At 42.6% G+C, this 21,875-nt stretch overlaps 1 protein-coding gene across 1 annotated transcript in view; it reads left to right on the forward strand.

Moving 5' to 3' along the window:
- Positions 1-21,875, forward strand: part of LOC120046433 (cadherin-23-like) — a 569,127-nt gene that overhangs the window by 526,336 nt on the left and 20,916 nt on the right. Inside the window, exons 51-63 of the mRNA XM_038991662.1 lie at positions 1,861-1,980; positions 3,265-3,442; positions 3,802-4,013; positions 4,330-4,524; positions 4,999-5,112; positions 8,588-8,717; positions 8,919-9,182; positions 9,297-9,458; positions 9,830-10,086; positions 10,194-10,291; positions 16,283-16,483; positions 21,497-21,537; positions 21,685-21,745. Of these exons, the coding sequence (XP_038847590.1) occupies positions 1,861-1,980; positions 3,265-3,442; positions 3,802-4,013; positions 4,330-4,524; positions 4,999-5,112; positions 8,588-8,717; positions 8,919-9,182; positions 9,297-9,458; positions 9,830-10,086; positions 10,194-10,291; positions 16,283-16,483; positions 21,497-21,537; positions 21,685-21,745 (2,033 nt within the window). The remainder of the gene's footprint in view (positions 1-1,860; positions 1,981-3,264; positions 3,443-3,801; positions 4,014-4,329; positions 4,525-4,998; positions 5,113-8,587; positions 8,718-8,918; positions 9,183-9,296; positions 9,459-9,829; positions 10,087-10,193; positions 10,292-16,282; positions 16,484-21,496; positions 21,538-21,684; positions 21,746-21,875) is intronic.

The raw sequence follows: 21,875 nt of genomic DNA on the forward strand, positions 1-21,875 counted from the left end.
TAATGGTGGGAGCCTTCGGCGTCTCAGACCCCGTAGCGGGAGGAGTAGAGACAAGAGAAGACTCAGCCTCAGACTCCGACTCGCTACATAATGGGGAGAACCGGTTGAAAGTTTCTGTCGGCTGAATGAGCGACACCAGTTGAGCATTCCAACAGCATTTCCCTCCAGAAGCCATGAGAAAGTTGTCCGGCTGCGGGGACTGTGCGGGGGGGTTTATACTAACGTTACTATCTGTACTTACTGGTGGCACAGACGCTGTTTCTTCCTTTCCTACACTGAAATTACCCTTGCCTAACGATTGCGTCTGAAGCTGGGCTTGTAGCACAGCTATCCTCGCCGTAAGGCGATCGTTCTCCTGTATATTATGAGTACAGCGACTGCAATTAGAAGACATCATGTTAATGTTACTACTTAGCTTCGGCTGTTGAAGGTGCTGACGAACCATGTCCAGATAAAGCGTCCGGAGTGAAAAAGTTGAATGAGGGAAAAAAGTTGCGATGGAAAAACTAAAAGTATATCATCTGCTATTATCCTCAGTAATTTTCTATCCAGATTGTCAGACCCCGGTGGCTTGTCATTGTTGATAGATCACAATAATTTTTTCACCTCTTCCACACTGACTTCCACACTGCAATTTTTGTCTTTCATAATTTGGTCCGATATACTTGGATGCATAGCATCAGCGTTTGTTGCTGGCATGTCATCCCTAAGTTTGCTTATCTTGCCAATGAAAAAGTTAGGGGTTTGAGGGCAGCCCTTGAGCCCAACAGGGATGTGCAATCCTACTCAAACGCAATCCGTGACCTACTACATTCACAAGATAATAAGCATAGGTCTATGAGGCTACTTCATTTGAAGTTAGCCTACATAAAACACCATGTCATTTTGCACAAATTTGTAAGTTAACCTTTTGTTTCGACATATAGTCTGCTGGCCTAGCTGTTACTCTCTAAAATATGCTATGCACGTTGTTGGCAAATGGAGGCGATTGATTCAGCCCAGACATTGTAGCGAATTCGAAGGGCACCATGACAGGGTCTGATGTACGCAACTCCATGTCTCTTCGCAGTCTGACAATGCACCATGGTCATTAGAATGGTATTGCTTTGAGGATACTGTGTGTGACACCTGTTTGAATGAGTGTATTAGACCCCCCCCCACACACACACACACACCTGCATACACACACAACCCACCTGTTTATACCTATGTACTACATGTAACCACACAGACTTGGATGAAATATCTTATCTGAGTCTGTGTGGTTGCTCCTTCTGAACCAAATCTGTGGCACAACCTCTTCCAGGTCATAATAGGGCTACTTATAATCATATGGTTATTATGTGCTAAAAGAGAAAGGATTTCCTTGTTATTAGGCCAACTATAAGGTATAGATTCACAAGGTCACCTAACTGCAGGCATTTCAATGGTGGTGAGCACAGCAACAGGGAGCCAGGGAAACATGCACTTAACCAAATCCCCTACTTTAATCTTGAAATATAACTGTGACTTATTTATTATTTTTTTAAGTACTTTATTCTCATTGTAAAATGTCACGTTTATTCTCTAAATATTGCCACTTTTTCTCAAAATATTGCCAGTTTATTCTAAAAATTGAATTCAGACTTTATTCTCAAAATATTCCCACTATTCTCAGTGTCAACAATTTGACACTGAGAATAAACATTTCCAAGTACCACGACCATCACTGTTAATTTAATTTTTAACTTCACTTGGCCCTAATACTCTTCCTTAGTTTACTGCACCTCCTGGCCCGTTCACTGTACTTTATTTTAATAATGATCTTTCTCCTCCTCCTCCTCCTCCTCCTCCTCCTCCTCCTCCTCCTTCTCTTCTCAGGGTGACATCTACATTCTGTCTCCACTGGACAGAGAGACTAAAGACCACTTCACCCTGACAGCCATCGCTAGGGACAACCCTGGCGGCAGCCCCAACAACCGACGAGAGAACTCTGTTCAGGTGGGATTCATACTGTAGTAGAACATAAGTAAACGTATCTGAATGCACTGACTGTAAGTCACTCTGGATAAGAGTGTCTGTTAAACGACTAAAATGTAAATGTACACTACCGTTCAAAAGTTTGGGGTCACATAAAAATGTCCTTGTTTTTGAAAGAAAAGCACATTTTTTGTCCATTAAAATAACATCAAATTGATCAGAAAAACAGTGTAGACATTGTTAATGTTGTAAATTACTATTGTAGCTGGAAACGACAGATATTTTATGGAATATCTACATAGACGTACAGAGGCGATTATCAGCAACCATCACTCCTGTGTTACAATGGCACGATGTGTTAGCTAATCCAAGTTTATAATTTTAAAAGGCTAATTGATCATTAGAAAACCCTTTTCCAATTATGTTAGCACAGCTGAAAATTGTTGTGCTGATTAAGGAAGCAATACAACTGGCCTTCTTTACACTAGTTGAGTATCTGGAGCATCAACATTTGTGGGTTCGATTACAGGTTCAAAATGGCTAGAAACAAATAACTTTCTTCTGAAACTCGTCAGTCTATTCTTGTTCTGAGAAATGAAGGCTATTCCATGCGAGAAATTGCCAAGAAACTGAAGATCTCATACAACGCTGTGTACTACTCCCTTCACAGAACAGAGCAAACTGTCTCTAACCAGAATAGAAAGAGGAGTGGGAGGCCCCGGAGTACAACTGAGCAAGAGGACAGGTACATTAGAGTGTCTAGTTTGAGAAACAGACACCTCACAAGTCCTCAACTGGCAGCTTCATTAAATAGTACCCGCAAAACACCAGTCTCACCGTCAACAGTGAGGAGGCGACTCCGGGATGCTGGCCTTCTAGGCAGAGTTCCTCTGTCCAGTGTCTGTGTTCTTTTTCCCATTTTAATCTCTTCTTTATATTGGCCAGTCTGAGATATGGCTTTTTCTTTGCAACTCTGCCTAGAATGCCAGCATCCCGGAGTCGCCTCTTCACTGTTGACGTTGAGACTGGTGTTTTGCGGTAACTATTTAATTAAGCTGCCAGTTGAGGACTTGTGAGGCATCTATTTCTCAAACTAGAAACTCTAATGTACTTAAACAAGGACATTTCTATGTGACCCCAAACTTTTGAACGGTAGTGTACATTCAAAATATATCACAGCATTGGTAGTATGTTTATTATGATCCCTGTGGAGCCTGACACCACAACATTGGTATTGCTTGCGCCAGCCACACTCTTACTAACTGATCTACACAGGACCACATAATATTTTTCTGTCTCTCTCAGGTCTTGGTGACCGTTCTGGATGTGAATGACTTCCGTCCGCGTTTCTCAGAGCGGATCTTTGAGACCAGTGTGTTTGAGAACGAGCCCAGTGGGACGTCTGTGATCACGCTGACTGCCACTGACTTGGACGAGGGGCAGAACGGCCTGCTCTCTTACAGCATGCAGGGCCCGGGGGCAGGTTGGAGCCCCACACACACACACACACACACACACACACACACACACACACACACACACACACACACACACACACACACACACACACACACACACACACACACACACACCCTTACCATCATCTATACTGTGAGAGGCTTTTGTTCCAGCCCAGCATTAACACCACTAATTCAACATATTATGATCTTCGTGACCAATTGATTAGTTGAATCAAGTGTGTTAGTGCTGGGCTAGAACAAAATCCTGTATACCCACTGTTTAACATTTACATGTTTTGTCTCACTTTCTCCCTGCCTCTGATTAACTGTTGGTTACATTCTCTCACTATTTTCTCTCTCTCCGTCTCTATGGTGTTATCAGATGCCTTCTCTCTGGACGCTGACACAGGTCTGGTGCGTTCTCTCCGTCTGCTGCAGTCCTTTGAGCACTTTAACTTGACGGTGGTGGCTACAGACCAGGGCAGACCACCCCTCTGGGGCACCGCAACCTTACACATCATCATCATAGACGTCAACGACAACAGGCCCATGTTCGTCAGGCCCACCAACGGCACCATTATGCACATCATGGAGGTGTGTGTGTGTGTGTGTGTGTGTGTGTGTGTGTGTGTGTGTGTGTGTGTGTGTGTGTGTGTGTGTGTGTGTGTGTGTGTGTGTGTGTGTGTGTGTGTGTGTGTGTTTTTGCATGTTGCTGGTGCAACAGTATGGTGTTTGTTAGTTGTCCCTAGCAGGATAGTAATAATTGATGAACATATTAATTGTTTTTGTGCGTGTACAGTATGAATGTGTTGCTCCACTACACACACATTGCTAATGTAAAATTCTCTGCAGTTGCATACAAACAGAATATCTAAAATCTCAATGATGTGTCTGTCCTCCCCACTTGTAGGAGCAGCCCCCAGGCCTGCTGGTGTATGAGGTGTTTGCGACAGATGGGGATGAAGGGGTGAATGGAGAGGTGCGCTATGCCTTCCTCCAGACAGGAGCTGGGAACAGAGACTGGGATAACTTCCACATTGATGCTATTACAGGAGTCATCACCACCGCCATCAAACTGGACCGAGAGAAGCAGGCCCTGCACAGTGTGAGTGGACTGACTGGGCCCAATTCTAACTTGAGATATGCACTTGTAGCTAGCGACAACTTGAAACATACGTGTACCTTCATGTCAATGGGAGATATGCATTCAAGTTTGATGTAGGCCTGCCGGATTTCATGTCAGGATTCAGCCCAGACAAGAATGAACAAGCTGATATGCAACTTATGAACCTACACAGTGATGTAGTGTGTGTATATTGTGTTTGTATTGTGTGTGTGTGTATGTGTATGTGTATGTGTGTGTGTGTGTGCATGCATGCGTTTATGTGTGCGTGTGTGTTTGTGTGTTTATATGTGTGTATTTGCGTGTGTGTGTGTGTGTGTGTGTGTGTGTGTGTGTGTGTGTGTGTGTGCATTCATTCTTTTGTGTAATATGCATTCTTGTGTGTGTGTGTGTGTGCATGCTTGTGTGTATGTGTATTGTTTATGTCTGACTTAAGGACTGTGTCCTGTCCCTCAGCTGATTGTTGTGGCCTATGACCTGGGTCAGCCCGTGCCTTATGAGACCACCCAGCCCTTACAGGTTGCGCTGTTGGACATTGATGACAACGAGCCTGTCTTCTTTAAGCCCCCGGTGAGTGGAGGAGAGTTAGGGAGCTGGGCGGTGTCTCATGCAAGGAAGATGTCAGTCTGGGCGGTGTCTCATGCAAGGAAGATTCCCGCCAGTCTGCCCTAATTCAGACTCATCTTATTGCAATGAAACATAGCCCTGGACTCCTCAGCTATAAGTATAACTCTGGGTTTATACCTTACCATTTGATACCTTATGTCACGCCCTGACCTTAGTTCTATCTATGTTTTCTGTATTATTTTGGTCAGGTCAGGGTGTGACGAGGGTGGGTATGCTTATTTCACTTGTCTAGGGTTTTTGTATGTCTAGGGGTGTTTGTTAGTCTAGGCATATTGTAGGTCTATGGTGGCCTGAATTGGTTCCCAATCAGAGACAGCTGTTTATTGTTGTCTCTGATTGGGGATCCTATTTAGGTTGCCATTTTCCATTTTGGTTTCGTGGGTTCTTGTCTATGTGTAGTTGCCTGTCAGCACTTGTGTTATATAGCTTCACGTTCGTTTTGTTATATTTTGTTTAGTTTGTTTAGTGTTCATTCGTTTAATAAATTAGAATGTACGCATACCACGCTGCGCCTTGGTCTCATCACTATGACGAACGTGACAGAAGAACCCACCAAAAAAGGACCAAGCAGCGTGAAAAGGAGGAACAGCGCTTTGTGGAAAAATGGACCTGGGAAGAAATATTGGATGGAGCAGGACCCTGGACGCAGCCGAGGGAGTATCGCCTTTCTAAGGAGGAGATAGAGGCAGCGAAGGCGGAACGGCGATACTACGAAGAGAAGTAGCGAGGGGACAGGACTCTGCCATGGAGGCAGGTAGAAACAGCGCAGGAGGAACGGCGAAGATATGAGGGGACATGGCTAGCACGGAAGCCCGAGAGGCAGCCCCAATACATTTTTTGGGGGGGGCGCACGAGGAGATTGGCTGAGTCAGGTTGGAGACCTGAGCCAACTCCTCGTGCTTACTGTGGGAAGCGTGTGACTGGTCAGGCGTGTGACTGGTCAGTGTTATGCAGAGATGTGCACGGTGTCTCCAGTTCGCATTTCTAGAATGGGCATCCAGCCAGGACGCATTGAGCCAGCTCTACGTTCCAGAGATCCAATGCGTCTCCACGGCCCAGTGTGTCCTGTTCCTGCTCCCCGCACTCGCCCTGAGGTGCGTGTTCTCAGCCCGGTACCACCAGTTCCGGCACCACGCACCAGGCCTCCAGTGCGCCTCGAGAGTCCAGCACATCCTGTTCCTCCTCCCCGCACTCGCCTTGAGGTCCGTGTCCTCAGCCCGGTACCACCAGTTCCGGCACCACGCATCAGGCTTCCAGTGCGCTTCTATAGTCCAGAGCTTCCGGCGACAGTACCCAGTCCAGAGCTTCCGACGACAGTACCCAGTCCAGAGCTTCCGGCGACAGTACCCAGTCCAGAGCTTCCGGCGACAGTACCCAGTCCACGGCTTCCGGCGACAGTACCCAGTCCAGGGCTTCCGGCGACAGTACCCAGTCCAGGGCTTCCGGCGACAGTACCCAGTCCAGGGCTTCCGGCGACAGTATCCAGTCCAGAGCTTCCGGCGACGTTTCACAGTCCGGAACCTCCAACGACGGGCCACAGTCCGGAACCTCCAACGACGGGCCACAGTCCGTAACCTCCAACGACGGGCCACAGTCCGGAACCTCCAACGACGGGCCACAGTCCGGAACCTCCAACGACGGGCCACAGTCCGGAACCTCCAACGACGGGCCACAGTCCGAAGCCTCCAGCGACGGTCCCCAGTCCGGGGCCTCCAGCGACGGTCCCCAGCCCGGGGTCTCTGGCAATGATCCACAGTCCAGAGCCTCCGGCGATGAGTCACGGTTCAGCTCTACAAAGGCGGAGGGACCAGTGTAAAGATGGTGGGCGGCGTCCAGAACCAGAGCCGCCACCGAGGTTAGATGCCCACCCGGACCCTCCCCTATAAGTTCAGGTTTGCGGTCGGGAGTCTGCACCTTTGGGGGGGGGGGGTACTGTCACGCCCTGACCTTAGTTATCTATGTTTTCTGTATTATTTTGGTCAGGTCAGGGTGTGACGAGGGTGGTTATGCTTGTTGGTCTTGTCTAGGGTTTTTGTATGTCATGGGGTGTTTGTTAGTCTAGGCATATTGTAGGTCTAACGTGGCCTGAATTGTTTCCCAATCAGAGACAGCTGTTTATCGTTGTCTCTGATTGGGTTGCCATTTTCCATTTTGGTTTTGTGGGTTCTTGTCTATGTGTAGTTGCCTGTCAGCACTCGGTTTATTATACGTAGCTTCACATTCGTTTTGTTAGTTTGTTTAGTGTTTATTCTTCATTAAAAGAAGTATGTATTCATATCACGCTGCGCCTTGGTCTCCTCAATACGACGAACGTGACACCTTACCATAATATTTTTTCTATACCAAGTATTTTTGTGTGATCAAACCACCTGTTTAAATCTCTAGATATTTGATGTTTATCTGTGATTAGAGTTGTTTTATTTGGTAGTTTTGTGTACTGTACTGTGTTTGTATATTAGTCAATAGCTTTGTTTATACCTAGCGCTAACATGCGTCCTTTGTTCTGATTTTGTCCACATTCTGATTGTGCCCATAATTTCAGATATATGCTTACAGATGGTATTACAATGTGTCTCATATCTGTCCATTGTGTCCGCATTCTGACCACATTTTACTGATCCCTCCCTGAATGCAAATGATTTGACAGCTATTATTTCAAAATAGTATTTATTTATTCTAAGACCCAAATTGATGCCATATTGTCACGTTCGTGAAAATGGACGGACCAAGGCGCAGCGTGATTAGAGTTCCACATCTTTATTTTCGTGAAACAACACAAAAACAATAAACCAACAACGAAACGTGAAAGTAGTGGTGCTACAAGCACATGCACAAACAATATCCCACAACCCAGGTGGGAACAATGGAGAACTTAAGTATGATCCCCAATTAGAGACAACGACAATCAGCTGCCTCTAATTGGGAACCATACAACAAAAACAAACATAGATATAGGAAAACTAGAACACCCTCCTAGTCACACCCTGACCTACAACACCATAGAGAACCCCGAGGGCTCTCTATGGTCAGGGCGTGACACATATGTAAATGGTGCCAGCTGTCAATGATTTTAGAAGGCAGGATTATGATGTTTTAAATGGTTTCACTGTCCAGATCCATCTACAGTACACTTGTAAGACATCCAGATACAAAGCGTGCCTGACTACCTCCGGAGGGGGTCTGGAAGATATTATCACAATCGGATCACAATGCATCTTTTAATTGTCTACACCTGTCTGAAAATGTTGGCATAATCTGAAAGTGGAAATGATCAGGACAGAAGATGCATGCTAGTACCAAGTATAAACAAGGCTAATGTCTCTGTTTCATATGTGTAACGATTTTGTCTTACATCTGGCCCATGTATCTGTGTGTGTGTGTGTGTGCTCATCTGTCTGTCTGTCTGTCTGACTCTCAGCGAGGCAGCCTGCCGTACCAGACTCTGTCTGTGTTAGAGCACTCTACTCCAGGGACAGTAGTGGGTAACGTGACAGGAGCTGTGGACGCAGATGAAGGCTCCAATGCTGTAGTCTACTTCTTCATAGCAGGTCTGTGGAGAGGACAACACAACACTACACTACACACACAGACACAAATAGACACACTGATTCATCCATATCGGACAATGCATAAATATCAGTCCATTAGTACTAATACGGAATAATTCAATATATCTTTGGTTGCTGCATGTTGGTGCTGCTGTCTATTGAATATGGATGTAACACTGATTTCCAATCGTGCCCTTATAGGGGGAGATACTGAAGGTAACTTTGGCCTGAGCCCAGGGGGCGTACTGAAGGTGAAGAAGGATCTGGACCGTGAGAACATCTCAGTGTACTCCATCATCGTCAAGGCCTCCAGCCACAGGAACTGGGCCCCTGCTAGGGGTCAAAGGTCAGCCTGGGGAAGAGCACTTGACCCCAGCCGTGACCCAACCCTGGAGGAGGTCAGAATCTACCTGGAGGACATCAACGACCAGCCACCACGCTTCACCAAGCTAGAGTACACTACAGGTACTGTACATAAACTGTGGGAGGGATAAATGTGTGTGTGTGTGTTGAGGTTGTGTGTCTATGTGCATTCTCTCGCTTTCATTCCCCCTCTCTCTATCTCTTTCTCTCTCTCAGGTGTGGCTGCTGATGCCAAGGTAGGCTCAGATCTGATTCGGGTACAGGCCATAGACAACGATGTAGGGAACAACAGCCTGGTGCTGTACCATGTCCTGTCCATCCGCTACATTAAACTCCAGTCCAATGACACTGAGGACATAGGAAACGGCTTCATCATAGGTCAGTCACTGCCTACTGCCTAGCATGACTATTATCTCCTCTGTGTTTGTATAGTATCCCTTGTTAATCCTTGATAACCAATGTTAGAATCAATTCAATTTCAATTCAGAATTGAGGAGATTAATTGAATTGAAAAGGAATTTGCCCCTGGCCTGTTGTTAACCTTCTCTGCCTATTTTTCATTGATAACCAAGGTTGGGATCAATTCTATTTCAGTCAAGGTGATGAATTGACTAAATATTGACATAATTGAAATGGAATTGAGCTCCAACAATGTTGATAACCCCCACCTATAGGGGAAAAATGTTTCAATTCTAAATATTGATTTGAATCACAGTGGAATTGGCCCTGAACCTGTTGATAACCCTTAGGAGAGACAGATGGGATCATCCGTACCTTTGACCTGTTCACGGCTTACGACCCGGGCTACTTCGTGGTGGAGGTGTTGGCACGGGACCTGGCGGGCCACAGTGACATTGCCATGGTGGGCATCTACATTCTGCGGGACGACCAGCGGGTGAAGATCGTCATCAACGAGATACCAGAGCGGGTACGACAGTTCCAGGAGGAGTTTATCAACCTGCTGTCCAACATCACCGGAGCCATAGTCAACACGGACGATGTGCAGGTAGGTAAGGGTGTGAGTGTGTGTGCATGTGTGTGTATAAAATTACGTATGAAATGTGTATCTCCCACTAACCCCCTTTGTCATTCCTTTCCTCTGTTTCTGCTCAGTTCCACGTGGACAAGAAGGGCAGAGTGAACTTTGCCCAGACAGATGTGCTCATACACGTGGTCAACAAGCACACCAACCGCATCCTGGATGTGGAAAAGTCAGTTGCTGCCTGGCAGTATAGTTTATTATCATGTTATTACCTATAGAAATATAATTAGTAGAACGGATAGTCCCCTTTCCCATACCAAGTTTATTCACCCACTGGGTCATACAGCTGCATAAGACAAAGACATGTTTCCAAACAAAGACAAATCACCCTGATTAACTCTTTAGTCATATCACAGTTTACCTATTTGCTTATGGTTTTGCCTACACCTAGTGACATGCTTTTTAAATTATATGAACAAAAAATAATACATTTTATTAGGAATGGCAAGCCACACAAAATTAAAGGGCCTATTTATATAACCAATATGAATTTGGAGGGCAGAAATGATTAAATATTAAAGCATTAGACCTCTCTCTAAAGGCATCAGTCATACAAAGTTATACTTAAATCCAAACTGGTTCTCTAGTAGATTGGTGGGAATGTCTCACCCCATGTTCAAGAATGGCCTTTTTCACTTAATTCAGATTACAACTGCTCACTTTCGGTTGTTTGAAAAGGAAATATTCTCCAAAATATCATTATTTTTCAAGCAATTCTTAGAAAGTTGGTTGCAATTTCAGTTTAATCCACCTGAAAAGACAGAACAAATAATACAACAAATATTATGGTTAAACTCAAATCCGAATTGATTTAAAAATATATATATTTTTCAATTAAATGTTTAAAAAATGTATAATTTTGTGAATTATATCATAAATAGGACTGGTGGAGTTATGTCACACATGCAGCTAACACAGACATATGGAATTGTCTGCTCTACCCAAAATTACAACCAACTAATTGCAGCATTACCACAAAAATGGAAGAGGCAAGTAGAAGGGGAAAAAAGTAAGGAACTTGTCTGTCGGCCCTACATTAAAGAACATAAATGGTTAAAGAAAAGTGTGATAAATAAAAACATATATACCAATTTCCTTTTAAGGACCAAAAAATTGACAGCTGTGCCATATAAATTGCAAAATAGTTGGGAAGAGATTTTCGATATACCCATTCCATGGCACATGGTTTATGAATTGACACGCAAAACAACGCCAGATTCAAAACTTCAAATTTTTCAATTTAAATTACTATACAAAATTCTTGCAACCAATAGAATGTTATATATATGGGGGATACAATCTTCCCAGCTCTGCAGATTTTGCTGTGAGGAAGCAGAGTCATTAGATCATTTATTTTGGTACTGTCCATATGTAGCTCGTTTTTGGTCACAGGTCCAGGAATGGCTGAAGAATTGCGACATTTGCCTAGAACTAACGCTGCAGATAGCAATACTGGGTGATTTGAAAAGCCATAGTCAATCAATCAATCAATAATATAATAATTATTTTAGCAAAAATGTTTATCTTTAATTTACAATCTGAAGCTATGAGAATAGAAAGGTTCAGTACTTTTGTGAAGCATCACAGCAAATTTTAAAAATATATGGCAAATAGAAATCCAAAATGGATGGTGTTAAGAGATAGATGGGAGGGGTTGAATGGAGCTGAAGGGTGGGGCAAATAACAAGATAACCAATGTAAAACATAGAGGCTGTAAAATATATATAGGTTCAGAAATGTTGAGAAATAGCACAGTTACAAAAATAAATCAAACTGGATGGACATCAGAAATAGAGGAAGGACTAAAAACAAACAAAATATAACTAATGTAAAATAGATTTTGTCTGTAAAATGTGTATAATATGTATAAACTGAAGGTAGAAGCCTAAGTGTTATTGTTTATTAGTTTACTCGAATTGGGGAAGGGTGGTAAGGTTTGCGGGGAATGATAAAGGTATATTCTAAAAAAAAGTATGTATATGTAAATACAGTTGAAGTCGGAAGTTTCCATACACTTAGGTTGGAGTCATTAAAACTCGTTTTTCAACCACTCCACAAATTTCTTGTTAACAAACTATAGTTTTGGCAAGTCGGCTAGGACATCTACTTGTATGACACAAGTATTTTTCCAACAATTGTTCACAGACAGATTATTTCACTTATAATTCACTTTATCACAATTCCAGTAGGTCAGAAGTTTACATACACTAAGTTGACTGTGCCTTTAAACAGCTTGGAAAATTCCAGAAAATGTTGTCATGGATTTAGAAGCTTGTGACAGGCTAATTGACATCATTTGAGTCAATTGGAGGTGTACCTGTGGATGTATTTGAAGGCCTACCTTCAAACTCAGTGCCTCTTTGCTTGAAATCATGGTAAAATCAAAAGAAATCAGCCAAGACCTCTGAAAAAAAGTGTAGACCTCCACAAGTCTGGTTCATCCTTGGGAGCAATTTCCAAACGCCTGAAGGTAACACGTTCATCTGTACAAACAATAGTCCGCAAGTATAAAGACTATGGGACCACGCAGCCGCCATACCGCTTAGGAAGGAGACGCGTTCTGTCTCCTAGAGATGAATGTACTTTGGTGCGAAAAAGTGCAAATAAATCCCAGAACAACAGCAAAGGACCCTGTGAAGATGCTGGAGGAAACAGGTACAAAAGTATCTATATCCACAGTAAAACGAGTCCTATATTGACATAACCTGAATGGCCGCTCCGCAAGGAAGAAGTCACTGCTCCAAAACCGCCATAAAAAAGACAGACTACGGTTTGCAACTGGACAGGGGGACAAAGATCGTACTTTTTGGAGAAATGTCCTCTGGTCTGATGAAACAAAAATAGAACTGTTTGGCCATAATGACCATCATTATGTTTGGAGGAAAAAGGGGGAGGCTTGCAAGCCGAAGAACACCATCCCAACCGTGAAGCACGGGGGTGGCAGCATCATGTTGTGGGGGTGCTTTGCTGCAGGAAGGACTGGTGCACTTCACAAAATAGATGGCATCATGAGGCAGGGAAATTATGTGGATATATTGAAGCAACATCTCAAGACATCAGTCAGGAAGTTAAAGCTTGGTCGCAAATGGGTCTTCCAAATGGACAATGACCCCAAGCATACTTCCAAAGTTGTGGCAAAATGGCTTAAGGACAACAAAGTCAAGGTATTGGAGTGGCCATCACAAAGCCCTGACCTCAACCCTACAGAAAATGTGTGGGCAGAACTGAAAAAGCATGTGCGAGCAAGGAGGCCTACAAACCTGACTAAATTACACCAGTTCTGTCAGGAGGAATGGGCCAAAATTCACCCAACTTATTGTGGGAAGCTTGTGGAAGGCTACCTGAAACATTTGACCCAAGTTAAACAATTTAAAGGCAATGTTACCAAATACTAATTGAGTGTATGTAAACTTCTGACCCACGGGGAATGTGATAAAAGAAATAAAAGCTGACATAAATCATTCTCTCCACTATTATTCTGACATTTCACATTCTTGAAATAAAGTGGTGATCCTAACTGACCTAAGACAGGGAATTTTTACTCGGATTAAATGTCAGGAATTGTGAAAAACTGAGTTTAAATGTATTTGGCAAAGATGTATGTAAACTTCCGACTTCAACTGTAGGTATGTGTATGTATGTATATATGTGCATATTTATGTATGCATTTGTATATGTATTGGTATATACGTGTATGTATGTATGTATGTGTATATATATATATATATATGAACGTTTATGTATGCGTATGTATATGTACGTGTATGTATATATATTTTTACCAAAAAAATACATGGGGGATTGGAAATGATGCAGACAATTACATTGATGGAAGCAACAATCTTTCCGCAATATTAAGAAAATAAAAATAAAAATGTGCAATAAAAATAAATAAAAGATATGTTTCCACCAGCCCGAGTATATACAGTGGGGAGAACAAGTATTTGATACACTGCCGATTTTGCAGGTTTTCCTACTTACAAAGCATGTAGAGGTCTGTAATTTTTATCATAGGTACACTTTAACTGTGAGAGACGGAATCTAAAACAAAAATCCAGAAAATCACATTGTATGATTTTTAAGTAATTAATTTGCATTTTATTACATGACATAAGTATTTGATACATCAGAAAAGCAGAACTTAATATTTGGTACAGAAACCTTTGTTTGCAAATACAGAGATCATACGTTTCCTGTAGTTCTTGACCAGGTTTGCACACACTGCAGCAGGGATTTTGGCCCACTCCTCCATACAGACCTTTTCCAGATCCTTCAGGTTTCGGGGCTGTCGCTGGGCAATATGACATAAGTATTTGATCACCTACCAACCAGTAAGAATTCCAGCTCTCACAGACCTGTTAGTTTTTCTTTAACAAGCCCTCCTGTTCTCCACTCATTACCTGTATTAACTGCACCTGTTTGAACTCGTTACCTCTATAAAAGACACCTGTCCACACACTCAATCAAACAGACTCCAACCTCTCCACAATGGCCAAGACCAGAGAGCTGTGTAAGGACATCAGGGATAAAATTGTAGACCTGCACAATGCTGGGATGGGCTACAGGACAATAGGCAAGCAGCTTGGTGAGAAGGCAACAACTGTTGGCGCAATTATTAGAAAATGGAAGAAGTTAAAGATGACGGTCAATCACCCTCGGTCTGGGGCTCCATGCAAGATCTCACCTCGTGGGGCATCAATGATCATGAGGAAGGTGAGGGATCAGCCCAGAACTACACGGCAGGACCTGGTCAATGACCTGAAGAGAGCTGGGACCACAGTCTCAAAGAAAACCATTAGTAACACACTACGCCGTCATGGATTAAAATCCTGCAGCGCACGCAAGGTCCCCTTGCTCAAGCCAGCGCATGTCCAGGCCCGTCTGAAGTTTGCCAATGACCATCTGGATGATCCAGAGGAGGAATGGGAGAAGGTCATGTGGTCTGATGAGACAAAAATAGAGCTTTTTGGTCTAAACTCCACTCGCCGTGTTTGGAGGAAGAAGAAGGATGAGTACAACCCCAAGAACACCATCCCAACCGTGAAGCATGGAGGTAGAAACATCATTCTTTGGGGATGCTTTTCTGCAAAGGGGACAGGACGACTGCACCGTATTGAGGGGAGGATGGATGGGGCCATGTATCGTGAGATCTTGGTCAACAACCTCCTTCCCTCAGTAAGAGCATTGAAGATGGGTCGTGGCTGGGTCTTCCAGCATGACAACGACCTGAAACACACAGCCAGGGCAACTAAGGAGTGGCTCCGTAAGAAGCATCTCAAGGTCCTGGAGTGGCCTAGCCAGTCTCCAGACCTGAACCCAATAGAAAGTCTTTGGAGGGAGCTGAAAGTCCGTATTGCCCAGCGACAGCCCCGAAACCTGAAGGATCTGGAGAAGGTCTGTATGGAGGAGTGGGCCAAAATCCCTGCTGCAGTGTGTGCAAACCTGGTCAAGAACTACAGGAAACGTATGATCTCTGTATTTGCAAACAAAGGTTTCTGTACCAAATATTAAGTTCTGCTTTTCTGATGTATCAAATACTTATGTCATGTAATAAAATGCTAATTAATTACTTAAAAATCATACAATGTGATTTTCAGGATTTTTGTTTTAGATTCCGTCTCTCACAGTTGAAGTGTACCTATGATAAAAAATTATAGACCTCTACATGCTTTGTAAGTAGGAAAACCTGCGAAATCGGCAGTGTATCAAATACTTGTTCTCCCCACTGTATATCCCAATTTGGGTGTGGTGTCCTTCTTCCCTCTAAAAATTACATCTTTATTGCTAGGCAGTAAGTTAAGTGATGCGGCCAAAAAACTGTTCCTTCTCCCTTAATTTGACCTGACCTCGATCCCCATTCCTCACTAAACCACCTCTCTCCACCCTTATCAGTGACTGCAACAATGTGATTGCCTTTCCTTTACTCAGTACATTAAAGCTTAATTGCCACACCATAAACATTCCTCCTACAGATAACCATTAACTTCTGGTGTAGAAACCAGACTATGGCACTCATTATTTCAAGTTTAGGAGTCAGAACCCATCATAGTAATTATATTTCTATGTCATTACATTGTTACTACACAAAAAATGTGGTATAAGTATACTCCTCTTTGTGCTGAGCCCATTGTCTCTCCTTCCCTGGTCTTGTGATGGACAGGGTGATTCAGATGATTGATGAGAACAAGGAACAGCTGAAGAAACTGTTCAGGAATTACAACATCCTGGATGTCCAGCCTGCCGTCAGCGGGAGAGCACCTGATGACCTCACTACGCTACAGATGGCCATCATTATCTTAGCTGTGTTGCTCTTCTTGGCAGCCATGTCATTCATCTTCATGAACTGGTACTATCGCACAGTGTAAGAGCCTCCCACTGTAATTCAAATCACATTTTATTTGTCACATGCGCCAAATACAATTAATGTAGAATTTACAGTGAAATGCTAGCTTACGAGCCCTTCCCAACAATGCAGAGTTAAAGAAAAAAAATACAATTGTAACGCAAGAGGAATAAAATAAAATACACAAGATTGGCGCTACAGTTGAAGTCTAAAGTTTACATACACTTAGGTTGGAGTCATTACAACTAGTTTTTCTACCATTCCACAAATGTCTTGTTGACAAACTATAGTTTTGGCAAGTCGGTTTGGACATCTACTTTGTGGATGACACAAGTAATTGTTCCAACAATTGTTTACAGACATATTATTTCACTGTATCACAATTCCAGTGGGTCAGAAATTGACATCAAAACAAATTTTATTGGTCATACACACATGGTTAGCAGATGTTAATGCGAGTGTAGTGAAATGCTTGTGCTTCTAGTTCCGATCGTGGAGTAATATCTAACAAGTAATCTAACAATTTCACAACAACTACCTTATACACACACAAGTGTAAAGGAATGAATAAGAATATGTACATATAAATATATGGATGAGCGATGGCCGAACGGCATAGGCAAGATGCAGTAGATGGTATAGAGTACAGTATATACATATGAGATGAGTCATGTAGGGTATGTAAACATTATATAAAGTGGCATTATTTAAAGTGACTAGTGATACATTTTATTACATCCAATTTTTAAAGTGGCTAGATATTTGAGTCAGTATATTGGTAGCTGCCACTCAATGTTAGTGATAGCTGTTTAACAGTCTGATGGCTTTGAGATAGAAGCTGTTTTTCAGTCTCTCTGTCCCAGCTTTGATGCACCTGTACTGACCTCGCATTCTGGATGATAGCGGGGTGAACAGGCAGTTGCTCAGGTGGTTGTTGTCCTTGATCTTTTTGGCCTTCTTGTGACATCGGGTGGTGTAGGTGTACTGGAGGGCAGGTAGTTTGCCCCCGGTGATGCGTTGTGCAGACCTCACTACCCTCTGGAGAGCCTTACGGTTGTGGGCCGAGCAGTTGATTTACACATACACTAAGTTGACTGTGCCTATAAACAGCTTGGAAAATTCCATAAAATAATGTCATGGCTTTAGAAGCTTCTGATAGGCTAATTGACATCATTTGAGTCAATTGGAGGTGTACCTGTGGATGTATTTCATTGCCTACCTTTAAACCCTTTGCTTGACATCATGAGAACATCTAAAGAAATCAGTCAAGACCTCTGAAAAAATATTGGAGACCTCCACAAGTCTGGTTCATCCTTGGGAGCAATTTCCAAACACCTCAAGGTACCACGTTCATTTGTATAAACAATAGTCCGCAAGTATAAACACCATGGGACCAAGCAGCTGTCATACTGCTTAGGAACAAGACGCGTTCTTTCTGCCAGAGTTGAACATACTTTGGTGCAGAAGGTGCAAATCAATCCCAGAACAACAGCAAAGGACCTTGTGAAGATGCTGGAGGAAACAGGTACATACCTATCTGTATCCACAGTAAAACGAGTCCTACTCGTTTGGCCATACTGACCATCGTTATGTTTGGAGAAAAAAGGGGGCCGCTTGCAAGCCGAAGAACATCATCCCAACCGTGAAGCACGGGGGTGGCAGTATCATGTTGTGGGCTGCTTTGCTGCAGGAGGGACTGGTGCACTTCACAAAATAGATGGCATCATGAGGCAGGGAAATTATGTGGATATATTGAAGCAACATCTCAAGACATCAGTCAGGAAGTTAAAGCTTGGTCGCAAATGGGTCTTCCAAATGGACAATGACCCCAAGCATACTTCCAAAGTTGTGGCAAAATGGCTTAAGGACAACAAAGTCAAGGTACTGGAGTGGCCATCACAACGGCCTGACCTCAATCCCATAGAAAATTTGTGGGCAGAACTGAAAAAGCGTGTGCGAGCAAGGAGGCCTACAAACCTGACTCCGTTACACCAGCTCGGTCAGGAGGAATGGGCCAAAATTCAACCAACTTATTGTGGGAAGCTTGTGGAAGGCTACCTGAAATGTTTGACCCAAGTTAAACAATTTAAAGGCAATGCTACCAAATACTAATTGAGTGTATGTAAACTTCTGACCCACTGGGAATGTGATGAAAGAAATAAAAGCTGAAATAAATCATTCTCTCTACTATTATTCTGACATTTCACATTCTTGAAATAAAGTGGTGATCCTAACTGACCTAAGACAGGGAATTTTACTCGGATTAAATGTCAGGAATTGTGAAAAACGGAGTTTAAATGTATTTGGCTAAGATGTATGTAAACTTCCGACTTCAACTGTATATACAGGGAGTACCAGTACAAATCAATGTGCAGAGGTGTGAAGTATTTGATGTAGATACTATATGTACATGACAGCAGGGTTAAGTGTCTAGTCATCAGGATAAATAATACAAGGAAAATAAATAAACTAGCAACAGCAACTGATGAGTGTAAAAGTGTGTGCGTGTGTGTGTAATATGTATGTATGTGTGTTTGTGTTGTGTTGGTCTGTGTGTGTGTGTAATGTGTGTGTGAGCGTATGTAGTGTGCGTGAATGTGTGTGGCTTTTGTGTGGGAGTGTCAATGTATATGGTTTGTGTAGTCTAGTGAGTGTACGTAGGGTCAGTGCAGATAGTTTGGGTACCATTAATTGACTATCTAGCATTCTGGTAGTCTTTTCGGGGGTAGAAGGGGGTAGAAGGTGTCTTGGAGCCTGTTGGTCCGAGACCAGATGCTCCGGTACAGTTTTCCAGACGGTAGCAGAGTGAACAGTCTATGGCTTGGGTGGCTGGAATCTTTGGCAATTTTTTGGGCCTTCTTCTGGCACCGCCTGATATAGAGGTCCTGGATGGCCCTGGATGGCTGTTCGCACCACCCTCTGTCACCCTTTCACCCTCATTGTCAAACATAGCATACTGATCCACTTTAACTTATACAATCCAATAAGCTTACTCATACTTAACCACTTCATTTTACAATATGTTCTTGTGTATCAAAGTATAGATTGCTCTTTCAGTTCATCTCAATAGTCTATTAACTTCTTTGGGCTGCAAGCCCGAAGCCGGGCACAATATGACAACAGCCACTTCAAGTGCAGGGCGCGAAATTCAAAAAATATTTTTTAGAAATATTTAACTTTCACACATTAACAAGTCCAATACAGCAAATGAAAGATAAACATCTTGTGAATCCAGCCAACATGTCCGATTTTTAAAATGTTTTACAGCGAAAACACCACGTATATTTATGTTAGCTCACCACCAAATACAAAAAAGGACAGACATTTTTCACAGCACAGGTAGCATGCACAAAACCAACCTAACTAACCAAGAACCAACCAAACTAACCAAGAAACAACTTCATCAGATGACAGTCTTATAACATGTTATACAATAAATCTATGTTTTGTTCGAAAAATTTGCATATTTGAGGTATAAATCAGTTTTACATTGCAGCTACCATCACAGCTACCGTCACAAATAGCACCGAAGCAGCCAGAGTAATTACAGACACCAACGTGAAATACCTAAATACTCATCATAAAACATTTCTGAAAAATACATGGTGTACAGCAAATGAAAGACAAGCATCTTGTGAATCCAGCCAATATTTCCGATTTCTTAAGTGTTTTACAGCGAAAACACAATATAGCATTATATTAGCTTACCACAATAGCCAGAAACACAAGCCATTTACCAGCAGCAAAAGTTAGCGATCGTAACAAACCAGCAAAAGATATATAATTTTTGACTAACCTTGATAAGCTTCATCAGATCACAGTCCTATAACATCAGGTTATACATACACTTATGTTTTGTTCAAAAATGTGCATATTTAGAGCTGAAATCAGTGGTTATACATTGTGCTAACGTAGCAGCTTTTTCCCAGAATGTCTGGATATTTTTATGACACTCAACTATTCTGACCAAATAACTATTCATAAACGTTACTAAAAAATACATGTTGTATAGGAAATGATAGAATACACTAGTTCTTAATGCAATCGCCGTGTTAGAATTCTAAAAATAACTTCATTACGACATCCAGCTTAGTTATAGCGAGAGAGTGCCCAAAATCTGGGCGCAAACTAATAGTACACATGTTCGACAGATATATGAAATAGCATCATAAAATGGGTCCTACTTTTGATGATCTTCCATCAGAAGGTTGTACAAGGGGTCCTTTGTCGGGAACAATCGTTGTTTGGTTTTAGAATGTCCTCTTCTCCAGTCAATTAGCACGGAAAGCTAGCAAAGTGGCGCGAAGCTCTCCTTCGTGAACAAACGCAGACAAAGCAACACGCCTAACGTCCCGAAAAAATTTCAATAATCTAATAAAACTATATTGAAAAAACATACTTTACGATGATATTGTCACATTTATCAAATAAAATCAAAGCCGGAGATATTAGTCGTCTATAACGACAGCTTTTCAGAAGGCAATACCAGGTCCCTTCTCGCGCGTTCCAGAAAACAGGAAATTGGTGTCACGTCATGCCAAGAGCTTTTATTCGACCTCAGATCAAGTTATACACTCCATTTCTTCTCTCACTGCCTGTTGACATCTAGTGGAAGGCGTATGAAGTGCATGTATACTAATACATATCAAGCACATTTATAGGCAGGCCCTAGAACAGAGCATCGATTTCAGATTTTCCACTTCCTGTCAGGAAGTTTGCTGCAAAATGAGTTCTGTTTTACTCACAGATATAATTCAAACGGTTTTAGAAACTAGAGTGTTTTCTATCCAATAGTAATAATAATATGCATATTGTACGAGCAAGAATTGAGTACGAGGCCGTTTGAAATGGGCACCTTTTATCCAGGCTACTCAATACTGGCCCTGCAGCCCAAACAGGTTAAACATGTTTTTCATTTCAATGGAATTTGTAATGGTGTTACTTCAAACTGGCTATGATAGATACTTTGACATGGCTATGTCAACATGTTGAACGTCTCACCACCTGTCTGTGTGTTTTTCTATGCTACAGACACAAGAGGAAGCTCAAAGCCATTGTAGCAGGATCCACAGGTGAGAGACAGCACCGAGGGGAAAGTCCCTGCAAGCCTAACAGCAGGATGTGGCAAACTATGGTCTAGTTTGACTAGCTGTGTGTGTGTGTGTACGTGTGTGTGTGCTTGTACTTCATAATTCACCCGTTTGTCTTCTGTCTTCCAGGGAAGCAAGATCTCATGGACATCCTGGATTTGCCCAACACCAATAAATACTCATTTGAGGGGTGAGACAATAGATTACAGTGTTTATGCATTTTAAAACTTACAGTACTTTATTGCACTTGACTCATGTTATTGAGTCAAGTGCATATTCCTTTTGCAGGTTCACAGATACATGCAGTGCTGATCTTAAAT

This window comes from Salvelinus namaycush, chromosome 4, assembly GCF_016432855.1.
Source record: "Salvelinus namaycush isolate Seneca chromosome 4, SaNama_1.0, whole genome shotgun sequence".
Lineage (NCBI taxonomy): Eukaryota > Metazoa > Chordata > Actinopteri > Salmoniformes > Salmonidae > Salvelinus > Salvelinus namaycush.